Source organism: Ovis aries, chromosome 1 (assembly GCF_016772045.2).
Source record: "Ovis aries strain OAR_USU_Benz2616 breed Rambouillet chromosome 1, ARS-UI_Ramb_v3.0, whole genome shotgun sequence".
Classification (NCBI taxonomy): Eukaryota; Metazoa; Chordata; class Mammalia; order Artiodactyla; family Bovidae; genus Ovis; species Ovis aries.
In genome coordinates this window covers 8,598,047-8,615,741 of record NC_056054.1, presented here as the reverse complement: position 1 = coordinate 8,615,741, position 17,695 = coordinate 8,598,047, and the positions used below count along the sequence as shown (strand labels likewise).

At 48.1% G+C, this 17,695-nt stretch overlaps 1 protein-coding gene across 2 annotated transcripts in view; it reads left to right on the top strand.

Annotated features, from left to right (window-relative positions):
* The window catches only part of CSMD2 (CUB and Sushi multiple domains 2), a 683,354-nt gene that overhangs the window by 485,587 nt on the left and 180,072 nt on the right, over positions 1-17,695 (top strand). For both annotated transcript variants that reach the window (XM_027967572.3, XM_060416549.1), the window contains exons 23-25: positions 4,120-4,276; positions 6,051-6,242; positions 12,690-12,816. In XM_027967572.3, the coding sequence (XP_027823373.2) occupies positions 4,120-4,276; positions 6,051-6,242; positions 12,690-12,816 (476 nt within the window). The remainder of the gene's footprint in view (positions 1-4,119; positions 4,277-6,050; positions 6,243-12,689; positions 12,817-17,695) is intronic.

Here is a 17,695-nt window from a genome sequence, read left to right as displayed (position 1 = left end):
AAATATTACAGTGCCCAGGAATAAGTACAGACTTTACTGAGAGATATAAAAGACAACTTTATTAAGTGGAATCAGATGTCATATATATGGATAGGAAGACTTAATATCATGCAGATATATGTTTTCTCTGTTATCAATCCGTATATTTAATGTTAATCAGTGAGAATTATAGAAATTATTTTGGGTCTTTTGAGGGGAGTACGGAGAGTTGTTGTTTTTCTTAATTTGAGAAAATTCTTGAGTTTATCTAAAAGAATAAATATGAGAGAAGAATTTCTTAAGTTAAAAGAAGACAAATGAGAGGGGGCTTGCCCTACTAAATATTTAAATATATCACAAAGCTATCATAATTAAAACAGTATAGCTCATGTACATGCGTGTTAAATCGCTTGAGTCATGTCTGACTGGGCTGTAGCCTGCCAGGCTCCTCTGTCCATGGGATTCTCCAGGCAAGAATACTAGAGTGGCTTGCCAGACCCTCATGCAGAGGATTTTCCTGACCCAGGAATTGAACCTGTATCTCTTATGTCTCCTGAATTAGCAGGTAGGTTCTTTACCACTAGCACCACCTCAGAAGTCCAGCTCACATGCAGGAATAGACAAAGAAATAACTGTGGTAGCATAGAAAGTTGACCCCAAAAATTTGTTGAACTATATATGTGATAAAGGTGGCTTTAAATTTGATCATGGGGGAAATATTTATAGAGTTAATTAGTTAAAAATGGCTAATCAACAAGGAAGAAAATGTATCTTATCTTTTGTGCATGCTAAGTCGCTTTAGTTGTGTCCAACTCTTTGTGACCCTGTGGACTGTAGCCCACCAGGCTCCTCTGTCCATGGGATTCTCTAGGCAAGAATAATGGAATGGGTTGCCAAGCCATTCTCCAGGGGATCTTCCTGATCCAGGGATCACACCATGTCTCTTAGGTCTCCTGCACTGGCAGACAGGTTCTTTACCACTGGTGGCCCTTAGGGAGCCCATCTTATCTTTTACCATATGCCAAAATTCCAGGTGGATTTAAAGGCAAAATTACTAAAAGAAGCTATTGTATTATTTATTTGAAATGGCAGCCCACTCTAGTATTATTCCCTGGGGAATCCCATGAACAGAGGAGCCTGGCTGGCTACAGTCCATGGGGTCACAAAGAGTTGGACACAACTGAGTGACATCGGAAGGTCTGATGTTGAAGCTGAAACTCCGGTCCTTTGGCCACCTGATGTGAAGAGCTGACTCATTTGAAAAGACCCTGATGCTGGGAAAGATTGAGGGCAGGAGGAGAAGGAGACACCAGAGGATGAGATGGTTGGATGGCATCACCGGCTCGATGGACGTGGGTTCGGGTGGACTCCAGGAGTTGGTGGTGGACAGGGAGGCCTGGCGTGCTGCAGTTCACAGGATCGCAAAGAGTTGGACATGACTGAATGACTGAACTGAACTGAACTGAGTGACTAACACTTTCACTTCTTTCATACATTTATTAGGTGCTTCTTATGTACCAGGGAATTTTCCACATATTCTGGACAATGATATGCCAACAATTATATTTTTAAATATAATCCATAATTATATTTTAAATTTTTAAAATATTATCATAATAGTTTTTAAATTTGCACTTTATTTGAATCAGGATCCAAATAAAATCTACCCACTAGATTAGTTGCCTCAAGTATTTTTTGTGTGTTTAGATTTCTACCTCCATCTCTTCTTTTTTTGTTGTTGTTCAGCCACTAAGTTATGTCCAACTTTTTTGTGACCCCGTGGACTGTAGCCTGCCAGGCTCCTCTGTCCATGGGATTTCCCAGGCAAGAATACTGGAGTGGGCTGCCATTTCCTCCTCCAGGGGATCTTCCTGACCCAGGAAGCTCAAACCCACATCTCCTGCATTGGCAGGCAGATTCTTTACCACTGAGCCACCTGGGAATAATTTACTTGTTATTTATTTGTGACTTGTTTGTTTATTTGTAATTTATTCATTTCATATGTTCCTCTGTCCTCCATATTTCCTGTAACTTGGAAATTCGATACAGTAGCTTGATCTTAGTCAGGTTTAATTTTTCTTTTGACAAAATGACCCCATAGTTTTTGGTGTCTTCCATTAAGAAACATATGGTGACTAGCTGTCTCTCTGATTGTGATGCTGGCAAATGTTGATGACTAATTCCTTGATCAGTCAATTAGAAAATATATGTGTTAATGGGTAAAAATATTTTTATAGCAATCTGGATGTAACAGTGAGCAAAACTCTTTGAATTGGTGTCATCTCTATATCTGTTGGCACTCCAGAATTCTCCCAGTCTATCCATGACATAAAGCAATTGCATACAGGATCTGGAAACAGACTTTTGAGGCTCCCAGGGGCCTGAACAAATCTCTGTAATATACAGCACTGTTAGCTTGAAGGATGACTTCTTTTAGAAAGCTTTGCTTCATAAATAGTAGGATGGAAATATTGTTCCAATTTGCTGGCAGCTGGCACCACATCCTGTGCCATGCACAAATATTCATCACCCACCCATAGATCCCATCTTTGATATTTACCAAAGCACCAGGGGGTCCTTCACTCAATCACAACTTCTGTTGTTATTTGCACAATTGTCTGGAAAGGAGCGGCAACCTCAGAACCTGGGGAGCCAGTTCATTATTCTGATGACTGCTGTCTTTGCTGGTGCTCAGAAGTTCAGGGGACAGATGGGAGTCAGGGAAACCAGATGCCTGCATGATTCCACCCCTGGCTAGCTCAGCAGGCCCTGGCTGGAGCCCTCATTTTAGGAGGGAAAGGGGCAGAGGCCGAGTTTGGGGAATGGGAAGATATGTGACATCTGACACCCTGGACATTTTAACTCCATCCTGCCGGATCCCAGGGCCCTGGTTCTGCAGAGTGTGAGACCGTGGCCGCTGCCACAGTGGGGTGGGGGTAGTGTGCGTGTGTGCTCAGCTGTGTCTGACTTTGATGCCCCATGGACTGTAGCCCACCAGGCTCTTCGGTCCACGGGATTTTTCAGGTAAGAATAATACTGGAGTGGGTTGTCATTTCCTACTCCAGGAGATCTTCCCAACCCAGGGATCGAACTCCCATCTCTTGCATCTCCTGCTTTGGCAGGCAGATTCTTTACCACTGAGCTACCAGGGTGGGATTAGGGAGGAGGACAGCTATCTCATCTCCTGGGTGTCTCAGATCAAGATAGCATATCTTGCAGTGCAGAAATGCCAAATGCTTACAGCCTCAGTTCAGTTCAGTTCATTTCAGTCGCTCAGTCATGTCCAACTCTTTGCAACCCCATGAATCACAGCATGCCAGGCCTCCCTCTCCATCATCAACTCCCGGAGTTCACTCAGACTCATGTCCATCAAGTTGGTGATGCCATCCAGCCATCTCATCCTCTGTCATCCCCTTCTCCTCCTGCCCTCAATCTCTCCCAGCATCAGAGTCTTTTCCAATGAGTCAGCTCTTCACATGAGGTGGCCAAAGTATTAGAGTTTCAGCTTTAGCATCAGTCCTTCCAATGAACACCCAGGACTGATCTCCTTTAGGATGGACTGGTTGGATCTCCTTCCAGTCCAAGGGACTCTCAAGAGTCTTCTCCAACACCAAAGTTCAAAAGCATCAATTCTTCAGCACTCAGCTTTCTTCACAGCCCAACTCTCACATCCATACATGACCACAGGAAAAACCATAGCCTTGACTAGATGGACCTTTGTTGGCAAAGTAATGTCTCTGCTTGCAGCCTATGTGTCTGCAGAAACAGTTGGCTTGGGCAGTCAGGCTGCCCCAACCTGGCCTCCCCCAGCTGCTGAAGAGTAAGCTGGTGCCATATGGGGGTTGGGGGAACTAGACCAGAACTCCCCTGGAAAGGTTAGAACAGCAACCAATTCCTAGAGATCGGATTCACACCAAGATAGGCTGAGCACAAAACTGGTACCAAGTGAAGGTGAGACAGATTGATAACCACATGGTGGCCAACTCCACTCTGCTGTCTTCCTTGCATCCAGGAGCTCAGTGCCCCTCTAACAGTTGTTATCTGTGCTGAACTCTGGGAATGTGGGCTGTGGGTTCGGGAGCTCTTGTTTCAGATAAGGTCATGCTGATAACATGGGGTTGGGGTCTCTCCTGTGCCCAGGTCTACGATGGCAATAACAACTCTGCCCGTCTGCTCGGGGTGTTCAGCCGCACCGAGATGCTGGGGGTGACATTGAATAGCACGTCCAGCAGTTTGTGGCTTGATTTCATCACTGATGCTGAGAACACCAGCAAGGGCTTTGAGCTGCACTTTTCCAGTAAGTCTTTCTCACTTCTGAGTGGACCATGAAATCGGGCTCTCCCTGGTTCCGCACACTGGGAGGCTGGGCTCCGGGATGTCACCCGTCAATTAGTGGGTTTGATTTTTTCTAACTGGTGCACAATTAGCTGATTGTTTCCCCTAAGACCCTGTGCCCGTGATGTGGATAGGTTGCCACTTGGCATACAGCTCCATGGTTACACCCGTGATTAGCTGAGCTCAGAGTTACAGCACACCTTTTGCTCACTCATCACCTTTAACTCACTAAAAATAATAAGCATGGAGTCTTTTAATTAAATCAACCAAAGATAGCCTCTCCTAATCATGACATTTATAAAATAATGTTCGGCTACAGTCAGATGTAAAAAATGCAAACACTAATGTATAATTATGTTCTTTTTTTACCACTCCCTGAAGAGTCAAGTGTTGATTCCCTTTTTTCCTGACTGTAACTCCCTCCCTTATTCCTGAGATTGCAAAAAGAAAAATCACCCGAGGTTTGTCCACAGCTACAGGATACTTGGGGTGGTATCTCCATTCTTTGGCTTCACAGCTATTTTATTCATTGATGTGAGCTTCTACTTGCCCAGTTGCTACAAAGAAATGTGCTTTTTATAGGCTACTTTAAAATCCAGTGAGTATCCATCAGCTGATGAGGGGATATATCCATCCATACCATGGGGTATTATTTGGCCATAGAAAAGGATCCAGTTTTGGTCCATACTACAAATGACTGAACCTTGAAAACAGGATTTTAAGTGAAAGAAGCCCGTCACAGGACGTGTAGACATATGTACTGCATGATCCATTTATGTGAAGTGTCCAGAATAGGCCAATCCACAGAGATAGGAGAAAAATTGTTAGTTGCCTGGGGATGAAGAAGTTGGGAAAAATTCATTTTCCGTTTGGGGTGATGCAAGTGTCTAAAAGTAGATTGTGCTGAGAGTCGCGTAACTCTGAATAGACGAGAAGACACTGCACTGTACACTGTAGATGGGCAAGTGTTTGGTGTGTAAGTTATATCTCTATAAAAGTGCTAAAAAAAAACCCACAATGAGTCTACCCAAAATGCCTCTTGCCTGGACATGGGGTCTGTGCCTGTCACTGCAGGCACATCGATGGAAGAGGATTAAACAGAGTTGCCTTCCAATTCCATCTCTGTCACCTGAGATTGGGTGACTTTGAGGCAATTTGTGTGACCTTCCGCAGTCAATATTCTCAGCTGTGGAATGCATAGTCACTCATCCCTAAAGGAATCCTGTGAATAAAACACAAGAGCTGATCCAGGTGACCACTGTGCCTGAGAAGCTCTGTGTAAGCTCACAGAGGTGTCCTTCTCCAGGCTCATTCAATAGAATATATACTTCAGCAGGATGAAGCTGAGCTGTGAAACATATACGCAAAGTGACTTTTCCATATTTCCTATCAGAATGTCTCAGGGAGCAAAGTGGGAAAAGCAGCTCCTGCTAGCAAAATGCTATGGCTCAAACAAACAAACCAGAAAAACCCAGAAAATCCAGACCCTACACCTGAAAACTATTAAAAGCTGTCCTGGAAGAAATAAGTTGTTTATATATAGTGGCAGGCAAGGGGGGACACTCTGTAAACAGAGACCCTGACCTGAGCACAGTCATGTGGCCCCGAAGCAGTGCTCTGTAAGACACGTGCCGGTGGCTTTCTTAAGGACCTGCACACTCTGGGATGGGGGGGATGGGCTGCAGGATGTGGTTTGTGCCAGGCCTATCATGCTCACTCTTTTCTCTTTTCCCCAGGTTTTGAACTCATCAAATGTGAGGACCCAGGAACCCCCCAGTTTGGCTACAAGGTTCATGATGGAGGCCATTTCGCTGGGAGCTCCGTGTCCTTCAGCTGTGACCCCGGGTACAGCCTGCGGGGCAGTGAGGAGCTGCTGTGTCTGAGCGGGGAGCGCAGGGCCTGGGACCAGCCGCTGCCCACTTGTGTCGGTAGGAGGCCTCTTGCTCTGCAGGTGACCCCTCGTGCATACTCAGCCACTTCCTTCGTGCGCAACTCTTTGCGACCCCATGGACTGTAGCCCCCCCCAGGCTCCTCTGTCCATGGAGATTCTCCAGGCAAGAACACTGGAGTGGGTTGCCATACCCTCCTCCAGGGGGTCTTCCAACCCAGAGATCAAACTCACATCTTTTATGTCTCCTGCTTTGGCTGGCGGTTGTTTGTTTGTTTGTTTGTTTACCACTTTGGTTGTCCCCTAATGCAGAGTTCCAAGCTCTGGGCTCACTAAGGGTCCCTCATTGGTCCCCATGCTCCAGGGCCTTGGAGCTGTCTGAACCCTCCTATTCATGGGAGCCATCACTGGCCCTGCATCTCTGCCATCCACGCCCTCACTCTCAACCTCATCACACCTGCACGACAGTCGCCAGGTGGTGTTTCACCTCCATCACACATTTAGTGAGTGGCACCAGGGCCAAGTCATGCTCTCAGAGTCGTAATCCTGGTAACAACAGAGAGGTGGGAGAGTCAGTTAAAAGGAAGAAGAACTTTTTGCCTGGTTCCAAGGGTTCCTGCCACACCATGACTAAATAAATCTCCAGTTCACTCTGGGCCTCAGTTTCCCCATTATGGGGTTCATGCTCCCTTTTCTGGGGACATGCTGGAAGAGAAAGTAGGAGGATGAATTAATATCTGTCTTGTCCTCAAGTTTCAGATCATGAGCTAGATGCATGTCACGCTTAAGAATGTGATGATGAACTAGCGCCTTCTTAACCCTGTGGTGCTTCCAGAATGTCAGCACAGGCTGTTGGGAGGCTCCATCCACATGTCACAGGACAAGAGAGACCTGGTCCAAGGCAGAAGTGGAGAACAGTTCACGCTCGTCCTTTTGTCTGTCTGGCCCACCCGCCTCACTGCGTGTATGACCCTCCCTGCTGAGCAGGAGTCCTACCATGCCGCTTGGTCCTGCATCCTCAGGCCTCTCCCTCATCCCTTCCCCTGTCCCATGGCCTACAACCTCAGCATGGCTGTGCAGCTCTGGCTGATCTTATAAAAGCAAATCCTCCACTGGGAGGACGTGTAAGCACCTACCGAGCGCCAAGGGGCAGAATTGGTGCAGATGTATGTCTGGGTGTGTGCAGAAGCAGAGAAATGAAAAAAAGAAAGAATAAAGCATTCTTTCTGCCTTTGGAGAGCCCACACCCCGGCAAGGAGAAGAGACCCAAAACAGATCACTATACAAGATAAGCATTGTAACAAGAGTAGGTGCCAGAGGGTGGAGGGAATACAAGAAAGTTGTGCTTAGGAGGTGATATTTTAATTGAGACTTGAAAGGATGGGTAAGCATCACCCACCAGAGGGGAAGGGAGAAGAGCTGCACATTCCAGCCTGAGCCAGTGTGAAGCTGGAGGTGTGAACCAGCATGGGGGGGAAGTGGTAAGGGTGATACTCTCCCCACCACCACCCAGACAACTGTATGTTAACAGGATCTTGACACTGTTACACAACAGAGGGTCTAAAGGCAAGGATTTTAAACCTGACTATGGACAGAACAGGACAGTGGCCTCTGGAGTCTTCCTCTCTCTTTGTGCTCAAGTGCAGGCACACCTTGTCCCTTTCTCCCTACATCCCTGTTTCTATCTCCTTCTTTCATTCGTGTGCCAGGCTCTCTGCCAGGCCCTGGGAATACAAGGAAAAGCAGGTCCCAGGCCAGAAAGGAAGACACAGGCATAAACAGACAACTGTCTGAGGCCATAGGCAAGCCAGAGCAAACGAAATGTGAAGGAGGTGATGATTCACACTGCAAAGCAATTATTTGCTTTGCAGAAAGTCTCCCCCATAAAGTCCTTCTGAATATCTAATCTGCCAGTCGGATGGAACTTAGAGGATCTGCTCAAGTGGTGCTTGGAAAAATATTTATACTTTGAACCTCCAGCAGCCTGCCGCACTGAGACTCCCTCAGGCACCACGTAGGGGAGGGAGGCTGTGTGTTTGGAATTGTGTGTGTATATTTTTGCATATGTCCTATTGTGTGGACTTGATCGTGGCCTGTCAGAAATGACTGCTACAGCGGCAACACGCAGATGGTTTCTTGGTCCATGGTGGATGCTACAGCCCAAACGAAGCAGCTGGGGCTCTAGGATGGAGATCCGAGAGAAGATCAGGAAGACCAGAGTCTTGTGGTCTTGTTGGTAAATCTGCTTCATGCTGGCCCCCAGGCTCAGCCCCTGCCCCCTTCCAGTCCCCAGATAAAGTGACCCCTGAGGAAAGAGGCAGTTGTGTCCATGAGGAAATGCTCCTGGTGCCGCTGCCTCCAAACATGTGGCTCTGGGATGCAGGAGGGGCTGCTCCATCAGGAATATGGAAGGAAGCTCCAGCCCAGAACATGGATAATGTCCTGCCCACCCTCTGAGCTACTTGTGAAGCTGGACAGGCTTCCTCTGAGCTCATCCTCCCACCCACACCTTACTCCCTGTTCCAGGCTTGTCAGCCCTGCATCTCTCAGTTGGGTTGGCATAACCCATCCCAACATCATCACAAGGGTAGTGATGCTGAAAGAAAGGGTCCAGTCTCCTGAGCAGGCTCACTGCAGAAGGACCCCTCCCCTGCCCTGCCTTAGTGGGCTCGTGCCAAGCCATGGGGCCCAGGAGATGCTTCATGGGTCCTTTGTAGCAACAGATGAAGGTCAGTCTCCCATTTGTGGCCCTGACCCTATCTCTTCTAAGGTCTTGCTTAATCAGATCTTTCCTAAGAAGCTTTGCGGCAAGTCTCCTCTTCATTTTGACTCATGCTCCCTTGATTCAGACCCTTCATAGTCATTTGCCTGGAAAGCAATAAGTTTCTGTCATTCACTTGATCTTCTATCTTCCCATGTATTCATTCAACAAACATTTGTTAAAGTATCTGTAAGATGCCAAGGGCTTCCCAGGTGGCACTGGTGAGAAAGAACCCACCTGGCAATGCAGGAGACACTGATTCAATTCCTGGGTTGGGAAGATCCCCCTGGAGAAGGAAATGGCAATCCACTCCAGTATTCTTGCCTAGAAAATTCCATGGACAGAGAAGCCTGGCAGGCTACAGTCCATGGGGTCACAGAAAGAGTCAGACATGACTGAGCACCTGAGCACATAATGTGCCAAACACCATGCTGGGCACTTGATGTACAAAGATAAGTAATACAAGATCCCTACTGCCAGAGAGTGCATAGTCTTGTAAAGGAGATTGTTGTTCAGTTGCTAAGTTGTATCTATGACCGCATAGACTGCAGCACAGTAGGCTTCCCTGTCTTTCACTGTCTCCTGAAGTTTGCTCAGACTCATGTCTATTGAGTTGGTGATGCCATCCAAACTTCTCATCCTCTCTCACCCCCTTCTCCTCCTGCCCTCAATCTTCCCAGCATCAGGGTCTTTTCCAGTGAATGGGCTCTTCTCATTAGGTGGCCAAAGTGATGTCTTTGTTTTTTAATATGCTATCTAGGTGTGCCATAGCTTTCCAAGGAGTAGGCATCTTTTCATTTCGTGGCTGCAGTCACCATCTGCAGTGATTTCGGGGCCCAAGGAAATAATATCTGTCACTGTTTCCACTTTTTCTCTATCTATTGCTATAAACTGATGGGACCTGATGCCATGATCTTAGTTTTCTGAATGTTGAGTTTTAAGCCAGCTTCTGCACTGTCCTCTTACACCTTCATCAAGAGGCTCTTTAGTTCCTCTTTGCTTTCTGCCATTAGAGTGGTATCATCTACATATCTGAGGTTGTTGTTATTTCTCCTGGCAGTCCTGATTCCAGCTTGTGACTCATCCAGCCTGGCATTTCATATTCTGTACTCATAGAAGTTAAATAAGCAGGGTGACAATATATAGGCTATGATAAGATCCTGCTCAGGTTATAATGGAGACACCAAAGACGACAATGTCAGCTCCACGTGGGGCGGGGAGAGTCTCATGCGGAAGATGCTGTCAAGCTGCGAGTCCGAGGAGAGGCCTGAAGAGGCTCACTGTGCCTGGGCTTGTGGAGTTCGTCATACTTGACTGGACCAAGAGGTGCCAGGAGAGGGCCAGGAAAGGCCAAAGGGAGCCCTCTGGGGGCTTCATGGGCTCCCCTAAGCAGTATGGACTTCACCCTGGGAAGGAGGGTTTAACCTAAGCAGGGATGTGGCCACTCTGTATTTTACAAGGATCCTTCTGGTGGCACTGCTGGGGGCTGGGGACTCTGTCCCCCCAGAGATGGTAAGGGACGGAGCCGCCACTCTCAACAATGGGGGCGGGGGGTCAGGTGTGAAAGGATCACAGAGGTTCAGGCCCAGGGGCTCGGAGGCGGGTTAGACGATGGGGAGGAAGGAGGCCGGGGGGTCCCCCACTTCTGACCCAGGGGCTCGGAGGCGGGTTAGACGATGGGGAGGAAGGAGGCTGGGGGGTCCCCGCTTCTGACCCAGGGGCTCGGAGGCGGGTTAGACGATGGGGAGGAAGGAGGCTGGGGGGTCCCCCACTTCTGACCCAGTGGGCTGCTCTGATGGCAAGTGCGGACCTCTTCACTGGGTCCCTGCCTCCAGGTCCACCCCTCTGTGCTCCGGCACACTGCTCCCAGCGTGTTCTCTCTAATAGGCAACTGTGTAAAAGTGATGACTCTACTCATGTGCATAAGCCCTGCGGTTCTTCTCCTAACACAGGAAGTAGGCAACAGCCGAGTGTGCAATGCCCTTCCATGCAGGATGCTCGCCCAGCTCCTCAGCCCCGTCTCCCCACCACACCCCATCCCACATGCTGTCTCTCAAGCCGCCGTGCTGTCTCACAGCCCCAGGAGGTTTGCGGTGCTCTTCCCTGTCAGCAGTGTCCTCTTCCAGGGCCTCTCCATTCCACTCTTCCCACCCGCCCCACCTCTCCCGACCCTACCCTCGAGGAAACTGGTCACCTCCACCTCTGTGCTACCACTTGCCATGAGCATGGCCCGGTCGGGGCCCTGGGCATACACTGCGGCCATCTCCTCCTCTAGACCACAAGTTCTCTGGGAGGAAGAATGCAACGTCTTGTCAATGACCAGTTCTTGTCAATGACCAGATTTGAGTTCCTGCACATCCTCCAGGAAGCTTCAAGGAGTTTGCTCATAGAGTGGGCCATCAGCCAAACCCCCAGGGACCTTTTTAAAATAACTTTAATGAGATAGACTTCACATACCATACAGTTGGCCCATTTAGTTGCCTTTTAGTATATTCATGGGGTTGTACAGCCATCACCACAATCTGATTCCTGAATATCTTGTCTCCCCAGAAGAAACCCTAACCCATTAGCAATCCCTCCCCACTGCCTGCTCTTCTTCAGGCCTTGGCAACCACAAACATGCTCTCTGTCTCTGTAAATTTTTCGGTTCCAGATATTTTGTATAAATAGAAACACACAGTATGTGGCCTTTTGTGCCTGCCTTCTTTAACTTAGCTAATATTTTCAACATTCTGTTCATCCATGTTGTACTGTGTGGCAGTACTTCTTTATTTCTTATGAACACATAATATTCTGTTTTATGGATATATCTTATTTGTTAATCCGTTCATCAGTCGATGGACATTGGGTTTTTTCCCTTTTTTGGGGGGGGGGGATTTTATGAATGATGATAGTATGGTCATTTGTGTACAAATTCTCATTTGAACTTACATTTTCATTTCTCGTGGGTGTGTATGCAGCAGCGGAACTGCTGGGGTCATTAGGTAGCTTTGGGGCTTCCCTGGTGGCTCAGATTGTAAAGAATCTGCCTGTACTGCAGGAGACCCAGGTTCAATCCCTGGGTTGGGAAGATACCCTGTGGAAGGAAATGGCAACCCACTCCAATACTCTTGCTGGAGAGTTCCATGGGCAGAAGAGCCTGGCGGGCTACAGTCCATGGGGTCGCAAAGAGTCAGACATGCCTGAGCAACTAACACTTTCACTTTCCCTTGGGTAGCTATGTCTAACATTTTGAGCAGGTATCTAGGAAACTGTTTTCCAAAGCAGCTGCAACGTTTTGTGTTCCCACCAGCTGGAAACCGGAAGCTGAGGGTTCCAGTGTCTCCACATCCTCACCTACACATTAGTTAGTCTGTCTTTTTGATTACAGCCATCCTAGAGACTGTGAGGTGGGGCCTCATTGTGGTTTTGATTGGCATTTCCCCAATGACTGTGATGTTACACATCTTCTCATGTGCTCAGAGGCCATTTGTATACTTTCTGTGCAGAAATGTCTGTTCAAATGCTTTGCCCACTTTTTAACCAAGCTGTTTGTCTCTTCATTGTTGACTTATAGGGTCTTTTATAGATCCCAGATACAAGTCTCATCCAAGAGCCTTCCTCTATGCTGTGCTCAGCCACCTGGGATGAACAAGAGGGACCCTGCACACAGGCAGGAGGAGCCAAGGGGTGCCCCTGTGAGCGCAGGTCGCCCCCTGAAACTCACTCTTCTGGGATTTCTTTCAGCCGAGTGTGGAGGGACAGTGAGAGGAGAAGTGTTGGGGCAGGTGCTGTCCCCTGGGTATCCAGCTCCGTACGAGCACAACCTCAACTGCGTCTGGACCATCGAGGCTGATGCCGGTTGCACCATTGGGTAAGTGTCAGGGCCGGCAAACTGACCACTGCCAGCCATTCAAGGGACTCATCACCAGCATCCTTACCAGTCCGCTAGCCAGTGGCTGGCCCTGCCCACCTCACCCGAAGGCCCCTGTGATAAACAGTCATCACTATGACCCCAGGCTCAGGCCAGAGCCTGTGGAAAACCAGAAAAGGCCAGCCTGAGCATCACAGGGCTGCAATCCAAGTTCACACGAGGCGCTGGCCGAGGTGACATGGTGACCACACAGTAGCTGAGGGCACAGGCTTGAATCCCAGCTCTGCCCTTTACCGTTTGCAGGACTTTGGGTAAGTCTCTCCTCCTTTCCTTCTGGGGTATATGGGCTATAATACTGGCTTCTCAGGACAGGAAACCCCAATTAGCCATTGTAGGCCATGTGCTCAGCACAGTGCTTGAAACACAGTAAATATTTAACCATGGTTCTATGATGGTAGTGAGAGTCTGCCTACTACTCCAGTCTCACCCCACATCGCTTCCCTTTCTCAATCTGAGTTTTCACATCTGTAAAATGGCAACAAAAATGCTTGTGCTCTAGGACTGTGGAGGGAATAGTTACAAAAGTCCAGCATGCTGTCCGGCACTTTGTACATATTTCCTCAAAATATAGCATCCTTTCCGCATCCGTGCCTAATAGGAATTGCGTATTGGAGTCCCAGAGAGGAGATGCGCATGTACGTGGTGAGAGGTGGTAGAGGAGTGGGCAGGGGATTGAACAGCAGGACTGGAGGTCAGAGTCTGGACATGGTCCCGTCCTGGAAACGGTGACACTGGAGTAAGTCGTGTCGGGTGGAGAGGAGGTGGTCCCGTAGCCAAGGAGGAAGGCTGGCAGGACAGAGGGGCCTACTATGCAGAAGAGGTGACTGGACGGTGGGCAGACTCAAGGGGCTGGGCACGGGTCCACATGGCCAGAGACTTGGGTGGAGGGGTGGGCTGCGGAGGGGAATGAAGCTGGCAGAGCGGGCTGCACGTGGCCCGGTGTGGAGGTCCATGGGTGCTGTGGTCCGTGGTCCCATTCTGGCAGCCTGTGGAAGAGGGGACAGACGGGGGCTGGGAGCCCAGTGAGGAGGAGGCTGGCTCTCTCCAGAGCGTTACTGGGGCGAGGAGGCCTGAACCCCGCCAGTGGCGATGGGGGGAGGAAGGGATGAGTTCAGTGGACCTTCATCAAGGAGTTGCACCAGCCAGTCTCACTGTCCTCAAGAAATGTGGAAATTGAGGCTTCTGTTTCCTCACCTTTGCTATGTAGCACACAATTCATAAAATAGAAAAGTCGTAAGAACAGTTTGCTGAGCACCTCTGTCCCTGTCACTGGATTCAGCTGCTGTGAATATGCCACCAGATTTGCTCTGTTTTCTTTCCTTTCTGTCCTCATTTTTGCTTTTGCTGAATCACACGAAGGTAATTGTAGACATCCTGATGCTTTTTAAGTACTGGGGCGTGCATCTCCTCCATGATACTGTAACCTGAGCATCCCCAGGACATGCATTGTTAGTTCCCAGGTATTAAGGTTTAGGAGGAGGCTGGAAGGAGAGCAGAGAGATCACGGAGTTTGGCAAGCAGAGCGCCAGAAATCAGTGACAGGCTTTCTGGGCAGACGTGAGAACTGTTGTCACTCAGAGGAATGGTGGGCATGAGCTGGGCTGGGGGGAAGACCAGAGGATCCTCTCCTAGCTCTCCAAAAGAGAGACTCCAGATAAACAGGAAATAATCTCTCCAGAGACAGCAGGAGCTCTAGAAGGGGCCTGCTGGGGTGGTGTGTGAGGACGCCGAGGTGGGGAATGGCTGGGAAAGGATAAATGTGACCTCAGTCCCCATTGGAAAGGCTCCCTGGTGCTTCACAGCCTCAAAGGAGAAGAGAAGAGAAGGGCTTCCTTCCCAGCTGCACTGAGAGCGGGTGGAAGATGGGGACGGAGCAACGGTCCCCTTTTCCCTTCCTCCTGCCGATCCTCTGCCCAGCCTGCCGTCCCAGCCAGGTGTCTGCAGCATCCACCACGCCTGTCCCCTCGCCTGCTCTCAGTCCCTCGCCGCCCCTCTCCTTCACTGACCCCCACACCCCGCCACCCCTCCCTGGAACCACCAGCAGCCAAGTTAAGGGAATTCATAGGCAGACCACCTTTAGACGGACACAAACAGCCCCTTCGGTGTTTGTGCCCTTACTCAGAGGAAGACTTCCTTATTATTACTATCTTTTAGGGGAGCTGTGCTGGGTGTTCATGTGGCACGTGGGCATCTCTTGTTTTTGGTGCATGGGCTTTGGAGTGCGCAGGCTCAGCAGCTGTGGCGCGCTGGCTTAGCTGCAGTATCTGGAATCTTAGTTCGACCAGGAATTGAATGCCGTCCCCTGCAATGGAAGGTGAATTCTTAACCACTGGACCACCAGGGAAGTCCCAAGGCTTCATCATTATTTTTTAAGTGAAAATATCTTTATAGAACATTTATATATATTAAAAAAAGAGATACTTATTAAGATTTTTTATGTGGGCCACTCTGTAAAGTCTTTATTGAGTTTGTTACATTATTTCTGTTTTATGTTTTGGTTTTCTGGCCATGAGTCTTGTGGGATCTTAGCTCAACAATCAGGGATTGAACCTGAACCCCCTGCATTGGAAGGCAAAGTCTTAAGCACTGGACAGCTAGGGAAGTCCCCAAATACTCCTTTTAAAAAAAGTATAAAGTTTACAGAGTAGAAATCAAAAGTCCCCATCATCTTACTCCGTTCTCCGTACACCCTTCATAAGAGAGCCATTGAGACCCTCTTGCTTGACTTCCCCTTTCAGGCATTTTGTATGCCGATGTATACAGAGAGCAGAGGCAATAATCGTGCTTGCTAAAACAAGATCACCTCTTCGAGTGGCTCAGTAGCTGGCTTTTTGTTTTACCATTTACCCGCATATCATCATCTTATTATGTCAATATATATAGATCGACCCCATCCTGGTTGATGGTTATAGGGAATTCTATTGTCTGTACAACCATAATTTATTTAACTACTTTGCTATTGATAAAGTGGATATTTTCACTTTTTCACTCCAGTAAACACCGTTACACATGAATCTTTGAACAGTCGTCCAATTAGTTCCTTAGGATAGATTCTCAGGAGGCAAATGTTTATGCATGACCTCAAATTTCCCTCCAGCTATTACAGTAATGTATATATCTGCCAGAAGTCTGCTTCCCCGCTCTGCGTCTCTTGATGCTGTCGATCCGGACAGTGTTTACCTGTTTAATGGAGAAAATGGTACTTAATTGTTTTTGCTGCTTCAAGTTCTTTGTGTGTTTTTCTTTGAGGAAGGTTTTTTTTCCATGTAGACTATTCATCTGGCTTTGTGTCTAGTCTATAATTTCAGTTTAGGTTTCTTTATAAGCTGAGTATTTAAGAATGTTTCAAAGTTATTCAGTTACACATTTTGTACGATTTTGTAAATCAATTCCACTTTTACTACATTGTGCCCTTGTTACTTTTTGAATTTTTTTCTTATTTGTGTTCTGTGTATATTTGAAGAAAGGGAAAAGAAAGAAACCCTTTAAAAGCAAGGATTTTATACATTTCTCTTACATCCTAGGTATTATGCTTTCTTTCAAACAAAATATACAATGCTTTTTTATTGTTTTATTTGTAACTCTTCCTATCGTTAGCTGATTTGATTTAATTGGCTCTGTTTCTCCTCTAGCGATTTGATAGATCTCTATCCCATTTTCATTCTGCCAGTGATCTTGTGTTTCCATTAATTCTGTTTTCAACAGTATTTATTCTGTTATTCCTACCTCTTTCTTTTGGAAATCTTGTTTTTGTTTCCATCTTTATTTCAAGAAAACTACGCTTTCTGTTTTCAGATTGCTCTTGACAGCCCACTTTTGTTTTTATCAGTGTATTGTCATCTTGCATCTCTCGGAGAACATTATTTATGTTTTGTTTTACAATGGCTCCTGTTTTTCCTACATCAGCTGCGTTCTGCAGTTGGGCCATCTGGGCTGATCATTCAGCTGCGTTCCTTGGAAGAGCTGATTATCTTTATGTCCCGGTTGTCCCCCCAGTTGTCTTGCATTTGGTATCGAGTTGCAGCAGAAAGCCAGACTCGGCCACCAAACTACCTACCACTCTTTACTCGCACTGTAGCTTGTGAAGTCCTTCAAGTAGGCACCCTGTGCCTCAGTTCTCTTATCTGTAACTTGGCAATTAAAATAGCACCTACCATCTAAGCCTCCTCTGGGAATGAAGTGAGCTAATGTGTCCGAACACTTAGAATAGTGCCTGGGGCAAAACTCCCAAATATGGAGAAAATCCCCCTCCATAGGCTGGTGGGGGGGGGGGGGTTGTGCTTTTGACCCAGGTGGCACAATAGGAGCACAGGTCACCCCTGAGAGTCGCAGATGGCAGGTGCCATGCTGTTGGTGGGGGTGGGTGTCACACAGGTTTTCCCTTGGGTATGCCAGCCCATGAGACTGTCCCTGGGGCTCAGACAGAGGCCTGAAGGTGCCTCTCCTCACCCTGCCCCTGCCTCAACCAAGCGCTGGAGGTGACCAGAGGAATCTATCGTCACCTTACCCCAGCAAGCTGGGAGAAGAGAGTCCCTTTCCGGGAGTGCCCAAGAGGAACTACACCCTGTAGGTGGCTGCAGGGATTCATGGTCAGGCTGACCCAAGCAGGAAAGTGGGCCCTTCCTGGATGTGCACAGGAGTGGGCTGGTGGTCATACCGGCCCCTGAGCACAGGATGGGGGAGGCATTTGACAGAATGTTTCTCCCTGAGAGCCAAGAACGGGAGAGGCTGGCTGACGAACTCTGTCCAGGCCTGGCCGCTGACCGCCGGAGAGCAGACCTGTGAGCTGTGGCCTGCACGTCACCCCTAAGTATGCCGT